At 45.5% G+C, this 13442-nt stretch overlaps 1 protein-coding gene across 1 annotated transcript in view; it reads left to right on the top strand.

The window, feature by feature from the left end:
* LOC135385908 (unconventional myosin-Ia-like) overlaps positions 1-13442 on the top strand; it is a 138065-nt gene that overhangs the window by 37857 nt on the left and 86766 nt on the right. The window contains exon 2 of the mRNA XM_064615524.1: positions 8843-9090. Coding sequence (XP_064471594.1) covers positions 8881-9090 — 210 coding nt within the window. The 5' untranslated portion in view covers positions 8843-8880. The remainder of the gene's footprint in view (positions 1-8842; positions 9091-13442) is intronic.

Genomic DNA, 13442 nt, shown 5'->3' with positions numbered 1-13442 from the left:
TGTGGTAATATAATAATAGAGTATCGCCCCTGGAGATGAAACTCCCCATTCATCATCTCGCAATAAAGTTGTTGTTTGTTGAAACCGTGTGGGAGATGAGAGCAATAAACGTTTCCAGGCTATATTCGCTAACTCTAAGCAAGGTGAGTTCGGTGGCTTTTTTTTCTTTGCAAAGCGTTGTGAGCTATGTACTAGTAAAGTGAGCTTAAAAGACAAGAGTGCGAAATATTTATAATGGGTGCTTTTCTAGAAGTAGCTTTTCGAACTTTCGCCAACAGTCCCCGGCTCCGGGATTTAAAAAAAAAAAAGAAAGAAAGAATAAAGCGGCGAGAGAGTCGTTAAATCATTGCTGCGATATGACGCGACTTTGGGTTTCGAGATTGTCAGGATCCCTGCGCTATCTGCATCATGCACAAATGAGATGAGTGAATTCTCTACAATAGACGTACTTCTTTCATCAACGACGACGCGTCTGAACAGGAAACGGCAGTTGATCGACTCTGATCGACGACAGTTAAGAATTGACTAACCATCTCGAGTTTGTCCGATAGTTATTGAGAGGCGGCGTTATTAGCTTCGGTTTGCTTGGTTTGACACACGTCACATCTTCATCCTCACCGGCGAAGCTTCTCCAGAGCGCTATGCAGCGACTTAAACGTTTCCTGTTGCCAAAATTCTGGGATCGCCGTGGTCCAAATCCGCTGCCAGCGGCAAGGAGCCCGCTAAATAGCGAACTTGCACAGACCGTCCTCGCGTCCGTTCTTTAATGTCCTTTAATCATCGTCTGTAATCATCATAATCTCATTACCCGCGCGGTTGCACCAGGGGCGCAGTCATCCCGGACCAACGAACAGCTGTCCCGTGCCATCATCATCTGCGTAAAGATGTGTATGCGTCGAGTCCACACGGCGTTGACCAGTGGTGTTGCCGAGCAAATACAGCATTCGTTCGTTGGTCTGACCAGCTGAAAGGTTACGCTGAAGTCTGTGAGGTGTTGCGTAGTTTTCTCTGGGTTCTATGACAGGCTTTCGATACAGACATCGGCACAGTTCCACCTGAAGTCGGCCCAGGACACATACCCTATACCCCCTTCTTCCCGCTGCGCCTCTCTGCACCTGTCCTCATCTTTACTCTTACTTTACTTTACTCTTACTTTAAGCTCGCGTTAGTGGTATTGAGGAATTATGCGTCACTATAATGGTGATGGTGATGAGGTAAAGGGGTGATGATGCGTCAGTATAACGGTACCCAACTGGGATTACCGTACTTAACTAATTTTGCTCGCTGTGCAGGTTTGTATGGAATATGAGCATTAAAGAAAAACAAAAAACCCAAGGACTAGTCAAGAACGTGTCCGGTAACTGCTAGTATACAAGGGTGCGTAAAAAAGAGGGCGACCTATACGGCGAAGCATCTTAGATATGTGCCTGCGTTTGACAGTTCTGTATTTCGGATACATGCAAAATGAGCTAGATGGCAGTAATAGGTAGAAACGGGTGTTTCCTGACTATCGTAACGTGGATGCACGATGCTACGTGACGTAAAACTGCGCAACATACACCTACCTAAGAAGATCTATACCACTGTAGTTGTCGGGGATGTGTTTCTCATCATCCCTTGCATAACGTGAGTTACAAGAAATATGTTAGTCCGGCCTTGTACTGAAGAAGTACTAAGGTGGGGGGCATGACCACCCGCACCTCGAATCTGGAGCTGGAATAGCGTTTACAAAACTGTGACATGAAGGCGTAACGGCGGTTACATTGTTGATAATTGACGTCGCTGCTGTTAGACGCCTGAACGAGATTGTAGTACTCTCGCGCGAACAAAGAAAGATGGTTATTGCGAGACGTGGTTAGGAAAATCCTATACGCGGATGTGCTACCGTGTATGGTTGACACTAACAAATATCCCGTTTACATCCTAGTAGGTTCCGACCTCTGTCGTGTATTGGGCTTCCAGATATGGATTTTTCCTTTTCGGAGTGAAAAGTTCCTGCCAACCGCTAACGTTTTTCTCAGAGAGCACAATGATGACTTTCGCGTAACGTCTGGATTCTGGTTGCAACAAAATTGGGACTCGTGCTGTGGACCAACGTCTGTGCGCGGGTCATTATTCACTGGCTGCAGCCGCTGAGAAAACCATTTATACGCTGCACAGAACGTTCACACCGAGGATTTTCCGAGCGCCCCCTGCACACCCCTAATACCCCCAAAATCTTGCACCCCCCAAATACCAGCCAGAATACCCCTAAAATAGGCCAAAAATCGCAAAAAGAACTGAAAGTGAAAGGAAAATTAACAGCGGATACGGAAGTCACACTCTCCCGCGGAAGTTAACCCCCCCCCCCCCCCCCACACACGTATTCTACCCCTTCCCCGAGATGTAAAATCCTGCGCATATCCCTGCTTCACAAGAGGCCCGAAAGTCCATGGTCCGTGTGTAGATTCTTATTGACGGTGACAGTGGAGAAAGTTATGTCGTGTGCCCCACTCAGCGTGAAGCCAGCCACTACAGAACGATTATAGCAGATTGAAGCACATAGTGTTGACACACATACAGATCATCATAATATTTCTATCACTGGGCAATAAGTTTTCCGCGACCATGAGAGATCATTTATTTGCAAGTGATTGCAAGTATGGAAAATATGACTCTTTTCTCGCCCGAGAGTGTAAGATATATGTGGGTTCTTGATCGTGCAAAATACGACACCTGTGACACATTGTAAATCTAGATGTTGCTCCGCTTTATAAGATTTCTCCAACAAGAAATGCGGTGTCTGCGCGCATAAACTAAAGTGCTCGGCGAAGAGTGACCGATCGCAATCGGTGTGAAGCGGTCGTCATATGACCAGCGAAACCTGCGGTCCTTAGCGGACCTGCTAAGCATAGCGACTTTCTTCCTGACCTTGCTTCAGCGACTTCAGCGTCCAAGCAAAATGGCAAATCATTTGTCGACAAGCTCGTCGGTTGACCTTCAGCATGCGCACGCAAAAAACAAACAAACACAAAACCCCCTCTGTTCAACAACATCCTCTGAGGATTACGAACAACAAACACGTCCTGGCTTCACCCGGGCTTTCGCGTTCATGTTTTCGAGAGTTCATTTTGCGGCTCCAGCGCTTTCGAAACCGCTCGGAAAAACAATTTCTGCTCAGGCGCCGGAGTAACGCTGTATGCAGTAGCCGCCCCATAAATCGCCGCGCTGTAGGGGAGCAGGACGAGTTATACTTCACCTGGAAGGGCTTCATCCCCCTCCCACCAGCCTTCTGATCAATCGATGACCTCAAAAGTTTTAGCGCTATATTAACAGTCGCCATATATCCAGAGCCATTACACTCGTCGTTGATTACGGTCAACTCTAATCTGCCGCCGTCAGTGGCCTGTAACGTTTCAGACATTTCGCCGACCCTTTATTACCGTGTGTAAACCCCTGCTATTTTTCGACACTTAGTGTCTGCTGTGCGAGAGAGGTTGGGTAACGGCATATCCTCGTTAAAGCTAGGATATTATGGGCTCCCATACCCTGTCATACAATATAGCCTACATTTTACATTTTGAAACAAAAAAGAAAGAAAGAAAAGGCAAAGGGCGAGACACGCGTTATTCAGAGCAGTTCAAAAGTATGTGTTGTCCTGTTCCAAATACTGCGGTAACGTCGTAACGCGTACTATAAGACGAAGTAAAAAAAGTTTTCAAGCTTCTTCTGTCTTGTTTCTAAGAAATGTTTGTTTTCCAACTCTCTTGGAATTGCCGTAATTTGCGGTACCTCGTGAAGGTTATGCGTAAAAGTGACCCGTGTTCAGCTACCACAGGCGCAGCAGTTACGTTGACGTTAAGTTAAACAGTATTTCTTAGTGTTATTGTACACCCAGGATAACAATTACGACAGCATAAATTTAGTATAGTTATGTCACTAAATAATACATCCATGTCTGTGTTGAACGTGTACAAACTTTACGTGCAATAACCGCAGATATTCTGTCGTAATATTCTGTCGTGTAATTTTACTTGTCGTAAAATATGCTCCTGATAGCAGAAGCATGCAGACGAAACAATGATATTCACCGTTGTTTAACATTCGCGCATCGGTTGAATTAATATTTTGCGAGTAATTTTAAGAACCTGTCAATCAATATAACGACAATCTCTCGAACCTGTGGTTAGACAGATATAGAAACATCGTAGACGCGTTCTAATGCATCTAGGTTTAGAAACATTAGAGCAGGCACGGCGGTAAGCATCTTGAGAACATGCACCTTATACAGCGATACCTCCACTGTTTGACTAATCTTGTCCTATCTTATCCCGGCTTAAATTATCTTATCGCAGAATCTTACCAAAAACGTTTAAACTAGTATATTTGATAGAAACATAGCTATAACCCCGAAGGTTGCGCCGTTGTCACATGAGCATCTTAAAGGACAAGGTCGCAAAAAGTCATGCTCTCATTCATTGGCACACGTTGGCACAACAGCATTCCGAGGGTAGTTCTACTGGGCGACATTAGGTCGTTCTAGAGCATGTCTTACCAAGCAGCACAATGCACTGAAAGTCGAGTGCAATAGGGGTGGACGGGTAGGTGGAAGGCCTTGAGCAGACTCGTGAAACTAAAGAACATTGATAAGACACATACCGTCCGCCCCTTGCGCACTCGACTTTCAGTACATTGTGCTGCTTGGGTTGGGAATTCCCGATGCCGGATGGTGCTCCTTGAGCCACCTTGCAATCATTGAATGCTGCTGTATGTGCGCCTTGTCTGAGCGCGTCCTTGAACAGGAATATCTCGGATACATACTTGAGTGGCTCCTTTCACAACCTGTGCTCGGGGATTTTCCGGGATAGCGTGCCCTGGCGTCGGTCCAATTCGAACACAACTGACTTAACGAAGCACCAACTACCGGCACAGCTATTAAGCTTCCCATGCTTTTCTGCCTCAATGAGTGTGTTTCGGGAAATATTTGTTTGCGAAAGCGTTATAATGCATGTTGTGCCAGCCGGTTTGAAGAGCCGTTGCGGATAACCCGCAGGACATTTTCTTCATTGCGAAGAAGATGCACGTATTGCCATCGTCAGCAGATCTTTATTATGGTGCTACGATATGCGCATCTAGCTGGCTGCCGTATACACGATAGATGAGCTAAAAGTGACTCTATCTAAAACGTGCCGTTCCTTATATGGATTTACTTATTTTCATTGCTGTTGATTCACTTTGTGAATCGTTACACGAGTGGGCTGCGGTATAGTTTTGATTCTGAACTACGTACGAAAGCTGATATACTTTGTTCAGCAACAACAGTACTAAAGTGTAGCAACCACATACTGCCCTTGGACAGAGTATTTGAAGTAGTCTGCGCGAACTGAAAACACTTTGCAATGAACAAGTGTGGTTATGCCTGGAAACGAAAGAACGTGTCTTCCACGGGGTGGGGGGTACTGGATTCAGTGCCTTAAAGTACAGTTCAGTAGAGGGTAAGAAAGCTCTGCGACACAATGCTGATGCAGCTGTACGGAAGTCATTATAAATGAAACGAGCAGTTTTCCTCTGAACACGTTTCAATCTCATTTGATTATGAGCGACGAAATGCTGATCCCAGACTATTCAAGCATATTACATTATTGACAGAACCAATGATTTGTATGCAGCTAGTCGAATATCGGATGTAACATGATCTGCCGTCCTACATATTAACGGTTACTGTAGTCTACCTTCGTTCCCCTCCTCAGTGTCCCTCTTTCTTTTTCTTCGCAGTAGGTGCTCCATAAAGACGATAAAATGTGAATGCCGGGACACAATGTGAAGAAGAAATGTTTATCATGTGGCATGTTTTCCTTTCCTTGAGCTTGCCTGTCTTCTTCTAGTTTTTAAAAATTCAAATTCCTTTCACATATTTTCTATACGTAACAACTTCATTTTAATGATGATCACAAGGCTGACCTTGTGATCATCATAGCAGTGATGATCACAAGGGAGTCTGATCGCCAGGGGCGATACTCTACAACATCACTGGCGGTAGTGTGGTGAAATGGGGTAATGAGTCGCCTCACAATGAGGACCGAGGTTCTACGGTGTTCAAAACTTCTATACGCAACTGAATAGCACCGATACGGAAAGGTGTACTCCGAACCTTACGCTGAACGCTGTTGAACGCGGGATGTGTCCTGACATGTTCTTTCAATATCACATACCAGATGCTCATGGAGAGCGACTAAGCCTGTGTGCGGCAGTCCTAGACTCCCAGAATGATTTCCACAAAACGACGTTGGCCTGGCCCAATCGGGAACCCGACACGGAAGCGCGCGCTTTACATGGCTTTTGTTCTATGAGAGAGGTGCACGTTGCTTGGTTCTCTATCATCGTTTCGGGCTGTTTAATGGTGTTTCACAGTATATCTGACTAATGTCGGTAAGTTTGTTAATTGGCCGATTCGGGAATCTATTCGCATGACGCTGCTGGCAAGGAAATGTAATAGCGGTCCGCCCCCGGCTGGACCGTGTCTTTGATTGCGCGGCCTATAAAACGGTCGTCGAGGCAGTACCCTTTGCGATGCTGTTCCCGAGAACATGTTTTCCTAAAAAATAGCGAAAATCTCGAGATGCGCTCTGTACTAAATGAAGTTCTTTCTGGTTGGGTACTAGCGTCGAGCAATACAAAAGCAAAACGGACATACGATATACGCTGCAGTACGCCTTAAAGCAACATCTGCTGCACATTACTTGGTTTTGCAATGAAAGGAAAGGAAAGAAAGATACAATAAACCCTGCGCACACACGTTTTAAAGCTCTTTACAACGAAAGGAAACAAAGATACAATAAACTCTGGACATACACGTCTTAAAGCTATCTCGTTGCCTACACGATGAAACGTGGCTTCTTCTGCAGTGCGAAGATCCGATATGCATGTCATTCGATTGAGACAGCGTGAGAGCCGTGAAGCAGTCGCTTGGAGATTTGCACCATAAATGGCAGTTGGAATCCGTGGATCGTGACCGATGTGAACTAGTCCGAATGGCTCAACCTCCTGTTGTGGATCAATAGCGCCTTCATCCATCTTGCACGTGCGTCATCGTTTCTGTTTCTAGTTCAAGTGTCTGAGTACGGCCATGCACGACAGTGAGGTATTGTACGTGACCCGATTCTCAGAATTCCTTTGAACTGCTCACGATAAAATCTGTCATTCCTTTCACATTTTCTTTAGTGTAGATTTATCTTCGTTACAGGTGCTAATTCTGAGAGTGAACCTGTGCGCGTTTCGTTTTTCTTCTGTCAACTTTTCGTGGCGATTATTAATGTTTGGATCACGTCTGTGTGTCTGGTTATGTAGGGCATTCCACATCATAGTAGAATCCATATGTAAGTCATATACTCAAGTACACATATGTCCACGTAGCAACGACGTTCCTGATTCTGAGTCTGAACAACGTATACTCTGCTTCCAGTTCCTGCAGTGACGGACAATAGTTTCCAAATATTCGTGACATACTCCACTTTTTCTTCGCTTACCAGCATTGATTGATTGATTTTAAAAGAAAAAAATGGAGATGGTAGTCTCGAGCCACTCGGGACTGGCTACTCCAGGACGCGTTATTAATAAAAGAAAGGGAAACTACACTAACCTCGACGCTGTGAAACGCTTTGAAAGAATAAATGAGAACATCATCATCTAGCTTGGCACCAAAAGCGAAGTCTCAAGGCACTAAAAACAAAGAGCGTCACAATGTGTCAAAGAGGTTCGTCGAGACGAGAAATTGCACAAGGGCGCGCATGGCAGGTATGAGCTGATTTGCTGGCCAGCACCCCAGAACCTTTTCGGTGGAGTATGGCCGATTATCCAGGCGAGACAGGGACGACACAAGGGTACATCGGTGTGCACTGTACCTCGGGCAGTCTTGGAGTACATGATCCACGTCCTCAACTACATCACATAGACTGCAGTTGGGGGATGGGACCATGCCGAGCTTAAGCAAAAGTCGTCCACTGTATGGCACGTTAAGGCGAAGCCTGTAGATGAGCGACGTGATGGGTCGAGGAAGCGCTGACGGCATATAAAAACGGAGATCTGGGTCCACCTTGCGGAGGAACGACGTAGAAGGGACACTTCTGCGCCAGTGTTCACTGCACAGACGGGTGAAATACGTAGGGTGCGTCGGTACGCCACGTGCCACATGAGCCCGTCTCGCAAGTAGGTCAGCAGCCTCATTCCCAGGGACGCCACAATGACCTGGGATCCACTGCAAGGTGATGTTATGTGTCTTTGTGACAGCACATGAATACTCCCTGAGGACGTCACACACCAGTGGAGCTTACCAGCATTATTAATACGGTTCTCATTGTGCTGTCTGTATTGTGATCTTGTTGACGTACACAATACATTGGATGTCTTTTAAGTACGCTCCAATGGATCAATGGTTCTTGCCTCTTCCTTGAAATGATTTACTGTTAACATACTACTTCGGCGCTTTACGTCGCGAGACAACTGTGATCATGAGCGACGCCACAGTGTCTGTGGATTAATTTTGCCCACCTGAGGGTTCCTTAGCGTGCGCCGAAATCTCGACACACGGCACACTACATTTAACGTCCCTCGCGGAAGACGGCGTGTCTGAGCAACTTGTACAATTCTACCAAGTTGCCACTGTCCTTGGCCGGGTTTGAACCCGCGATATTGGGATCAGCAGGTGAACATGTTACCGACTGAGCCACCGAGGGCGGCTTACTGTTAGCAAATAGCAAACAAGAAAGATGGAACAATGCAAAGCATTTGAATCAAATTTGTTATTTTTGTAGTTGCTGATAGTGAAATTATTTGAATACTGCAATGACCTTTATTGTATGTGCAGGAGCCCCTCCTGTGGCGTGGTGGTGGAGCTAGCAGCCGATGCGTCGGCACAGGAGTCCCCACGGGGGGTCCCGGCTGAGCGCACTCCGGGCCTCGACCCCTGTGTGCCTCCAGCATGACGACGAACCGTCGGAGTCTGCCACTGCTGTGGTCACAGCTCTGGCCCACCACCAGCAGCACTGCACTCGACGACGCCGGTCAAAATCCCGTTCCAAGTCGCGTTCCAAGTCCCGATCGCCCGACAGCCACGTGAGTAAAAAGTTTTTGAAGTGTACATTTGTTAGCGTTAAACTTTCACTTACGTATTGCATACGCGAGGATCAATTAAATATTCTCGATATGTATTGAAACGTGTTATTATGTATTACACGTTCAGAGTAGTAGGCATTTTCCTAATGTGTACTTTGGAGCCTTGCAGCCAGTATTTTCAGTGTGTATGTGGGCATCGCCCTCAGTGCACCCTTTGGTTACCCGACTTCATCCAAATTATTATGATATCCATGATTACTACAATTATGATGGCGTTTAATGTCATTTGTATCAACGGTAATTCACCGGAACAACGGAACACCCTAGAGTCAGGCAGTGCGCTCTGCCACGGATGTAGGCTTTCTGCTGTGAAGCACGCTTTACAGGCAGACGTCACGCAACTTCTGCGAAGTACGCTGCGTGGGGTCGTGTGCAAACGACTGTGATAGAAAGAGTTAAAAGTGTAGAAGGTTGTGCTTTTCCCAGCTCCCCCCCCCCGCCACACACACACACAGAGGGGTGTGGAGTCGATGCTAGTATAGATACCTACTGGCAAATGCGAAGGACGTGCAAGTTTAATTACACACGTACGTCACATTGCTTCGCATCTATGGTTGCTCTAGTGCATTTTGACGCACTGTTCTTTCACAGTCTTTCCTATCGGACCAGTTTTCTCTCCTCTCTCACCAGCTTTGTTGTTATGGTTACTTCGTCGCTTAGTTTGCGAGCCTGGTCATTGTTTTCAGTCATGTTTGTTTCGTTATGTAGCTTACAGGCGCCTTTGTCGATATTATAGCTACATACACAAATTTGCATAAAACGACGTACAACCGGTGGTTCATTTGCGCATTGTGTACGAGATCGTGTAAGGGTAAAAATCGTGCTTTTACTGTTTTCACATTAGGGCAGGAATGAGACCAGTGAGTACCAAATACGTTGACATTTCTTGTTAGGTACCCTTCAATAATCCCCCGTGGTAAAAGAAGGCTATTCAAGATTCTTTCAATAACGTGAGCCAAAGATAGATAACCTTGTCCCCTTTCGAGATCGCCTTTGTTGTCCGTGATTTTCCAGACTAGTCATTGAACTGTTCCTTAATAACCCTCAGTTGACATGGGAGGTAGCAAGGAACACAAACACGACAGGACGTTGTGTTTGCGTTCGGTTCTTACTATGTCCCCAAGTCCTCAGACTGAAGTCTCCCAACTTCCTCATATTTACACCAGCTCACTCGATTACCGATTTCATGTTCTCAGTTGCTACTTGAACGCTGCCCGTGTGTTTGTGTTCGTTGTCAGAGTGCGTTCTTTTACCACGTGGAATTTCAACCAACACCCTCTTCACCTTCTGGCACTCTTGTCTTCAATAATTGTTAATAATGTGTTCGTTATTAATGGTTTTTATTTAACCAAGATAAAGTACTGTATTTCTTCCGCTTCGTAAAGAGTACAGCTGGCACGGCAGATGCAGGAACTTTCTTCAGTGACATATGGAGCGCTAAAAAATTGTGTCCAATTTTTTTTTGCTTCCATATTTGTTCCACTAAATTATGACAAAAAAAGAAAAACCGTTCGTTCCTATACATTGTGAATACCTTATTTCGCCACTTTCATGAGCTGACGGGCATCTTTGGGCCTTTGCAATTAACCCTGGAAGGTATATTTACTAAAAGTGGTACAACAAAACTGCATATTATGCTTGGGAATTGTTTGAAAAGAGCATATGAAATATCGTAACAAAGTTTAGGCTGCTGCGAAACTATACGCAAGTGCGCATACACAATAAGGCTTAGCGGGCGGTATAGGCCATTGGGAATGTTAATAGGGCAGCTTTTTTTAATTTTCACAGTTTTTTTCGCAAAGGGCTGGACCAAGTTGCAATTCTCATATAAAATTTTAGCGCATAATACGTCTTTCAGTGTATGGTGCGGCTTCTGAACGCACGTTTTCTTCATTTTATCTTCATTACAAACCCGGTACTTTGATTGATGGATTGATTTGAAGGAAAAATAAAACGGAGATTTCGGCTTCACTATGTGAGACCACAACTCCACATTACTTGCACCAGTTACAATGGTGAAAGACTCTTGGAATGATGACGATAATGATGATTATGATGACTCCGACCAAAACGCAGACAAACACAGAGTTGCCATAAAACACACAAATAGTGTCGGTACCTTACCTTGGCGAACCCTGTACTTTCCAAAGACTTGTATATACGGGTGTATATCGAAACTACCCATTCGCGTTTGTACCCGTCGCCTTTCTACCCGTTCTCCAAACTCTTCTCGCCTTGCGCCCGGCGCAAAAGAAGCCGTACCGGTTTTTCTCAAAACAACCCATTCGCGTTTGTGCCTGTCACCACTCTGCCCACTCTCAAAACTCCCCTCGCCTTGCACTCGGTGCAAAACTCCTCAGAACAACGCTTTTGCGAATTTTTTTACCGTGATCGTGTCGACACCGCGTTAGCGTGTTTGTTTACAAAGCAATGTTTGTGTTTGTCAATTTCAACTGAATACAAATTACCAACTCCCAAGATCCCCTTGAAGACGTATACAACGCTCAGTGACAGGACACATTGGTGGGGGTGGGGGTGGGGGAAGTCCCGCTAAGAGATTGACACGGGCCTTTATTCTGCCAAAAATGCATTTTCATCTTCTTTTTTTCTTCCTTATTTCAGCAGTTTTCCACGCATCAAAGTATTCCAGCCACCCCAAAATGTTGCTCTGGCCCACATTGTTCGCCAATCCCGCCAGAGTACGCTATTTCACTGTACCCCCCGACGGGAAAATGAACATGTTTCGTCTCTGTTAAGAGTATAAGTCCAAGCAGCACAATAAAGGGAACAGGTTGTTCTGAGGCTGTACCGAAAGTGAGGGTGCGTAGGTGGACGGGTGCAGGCATCACGGTCGGCGTCTTCCTGCAACGTCAAGCGCTACAATTGGTAAGACACCCACCGACCACCCCCATCACCTAAACTTTCCGTACATTGTGGTGCTTGGGCGTTGCAAAGTACCCTACTGGAAATAAATGTTATCCGACTATAAAACGCACAGTTGCGCACAGGAAAATGCCAACTGCGAACTTGCGAGGCCGTGTAATCGGGAGCCCCGGAATTTAAAGTCGCCGTGTGGACATGAAATCGATCTGATGGGGGGGAAGTAAAAAATGTTTAGGACGAGGGAAAAGGACGCAAATGGGAATAGTCAGCAGTACGCATGTCAACTTTCTATACAATGGAAAAAAGAAGAAAAAAAAAAAGAGGTCCACCGGGACTGTTCTCCTGAAATTGGGCGATGGCTCTGTGCAATAAGGTCATACGAGAAGGGCGTTTTGAGGGAGGTAGTTCCGATACGGGATGAAACCAGAAAGTCCTTTTGAGCAAGGTCACTTGAAGAAGGGCAATGTGAGAAGGGAGAATTGACAACGGGGGGGGGGGATATGTTTAATGATAACAAAGAAGAGTAACGAGGGAAAGGTCAGCCAGACAGAGTGTCGGCTTGCTATTCTCAAGAAAAAATAATAAATAGAATATAATAATAAAAAATCGAGGACGGGTAGCTTCGATAACCACCTGTATATACACGGTTCCTGATGTTGATTTTGGCGAAAAAGAATAATAGGAAGAGATTGAATTCGTCACACGACAAATTCGGGTACTCCCATAAAAAGACTGCCTGCCCCCCCCCCCCCAAGAAAAAAAAAGGATAGAAAAAAAAAGAAAACGAAAAAGAAAAAACTCGCCGGTTTCACGATAAATATCGGGCAAGGACCAAATCATCGGTTAACGTAGCGCACAATGACTCACACGGTCCTAATAGCCTGATTCCAACTCACTGCCCTGAATAAATGACACAAGCGCTGACAAGGCAGCATCCGTCTTGTCAGGTGGCCAAGCACCCAGCACTTTTACGATGTTAAAGTGGCGGTTGTCCAGTCGGTCGAGGGCAGATTTCATCGTAGCCCACGGTTTCTGAGTCATGTAACCACTCACGCGTTGTATGAGTTACTATTCAACGAATATGAAGTACGTTATGAATAGCGTCGCTTTTTGTACTTGAATTCAACATCCCACTATAATAATAAAGTACACTATCAGCGGAACCAGTGTATACCGACTAGTTCTGTGAATGATATAACTACCTCTATAGCAAAGGGTGTCGTCGATTGTCGTACTACCTTTTGTACTTGCTGCTTTCGATGCGCAAATTATTTTCACTTTGAGTTTCTTGTCTGCTTGAGAAGTTGAGCCGCAACGTCACAAACGAGTCGATTAATTGATGAGCTCGGCATGCCGTGAAAATTTTCCAAATTCCTCGTATCGTTTCGGCAAATAAATGAGCATTGCCG

This window comes from Ornithodoros turicata, chromosome 2, assembly GCF_037126465.1.
Source record: "Ornithodoros turicata isolate Travis chromosome 2, ASM3712646v1, whole genome shotgun sequence".
NCBI lineage: Eukaryota > Metazoa > Arthropoda > Arachnida > Ixodida > Argasidae > Ornithodoros > Ornithodoros turicata.
Note: the sequence above shows the minus strand (reverse complement) of the source record. Positions and strands in the feature narration are given on the sequence as shown.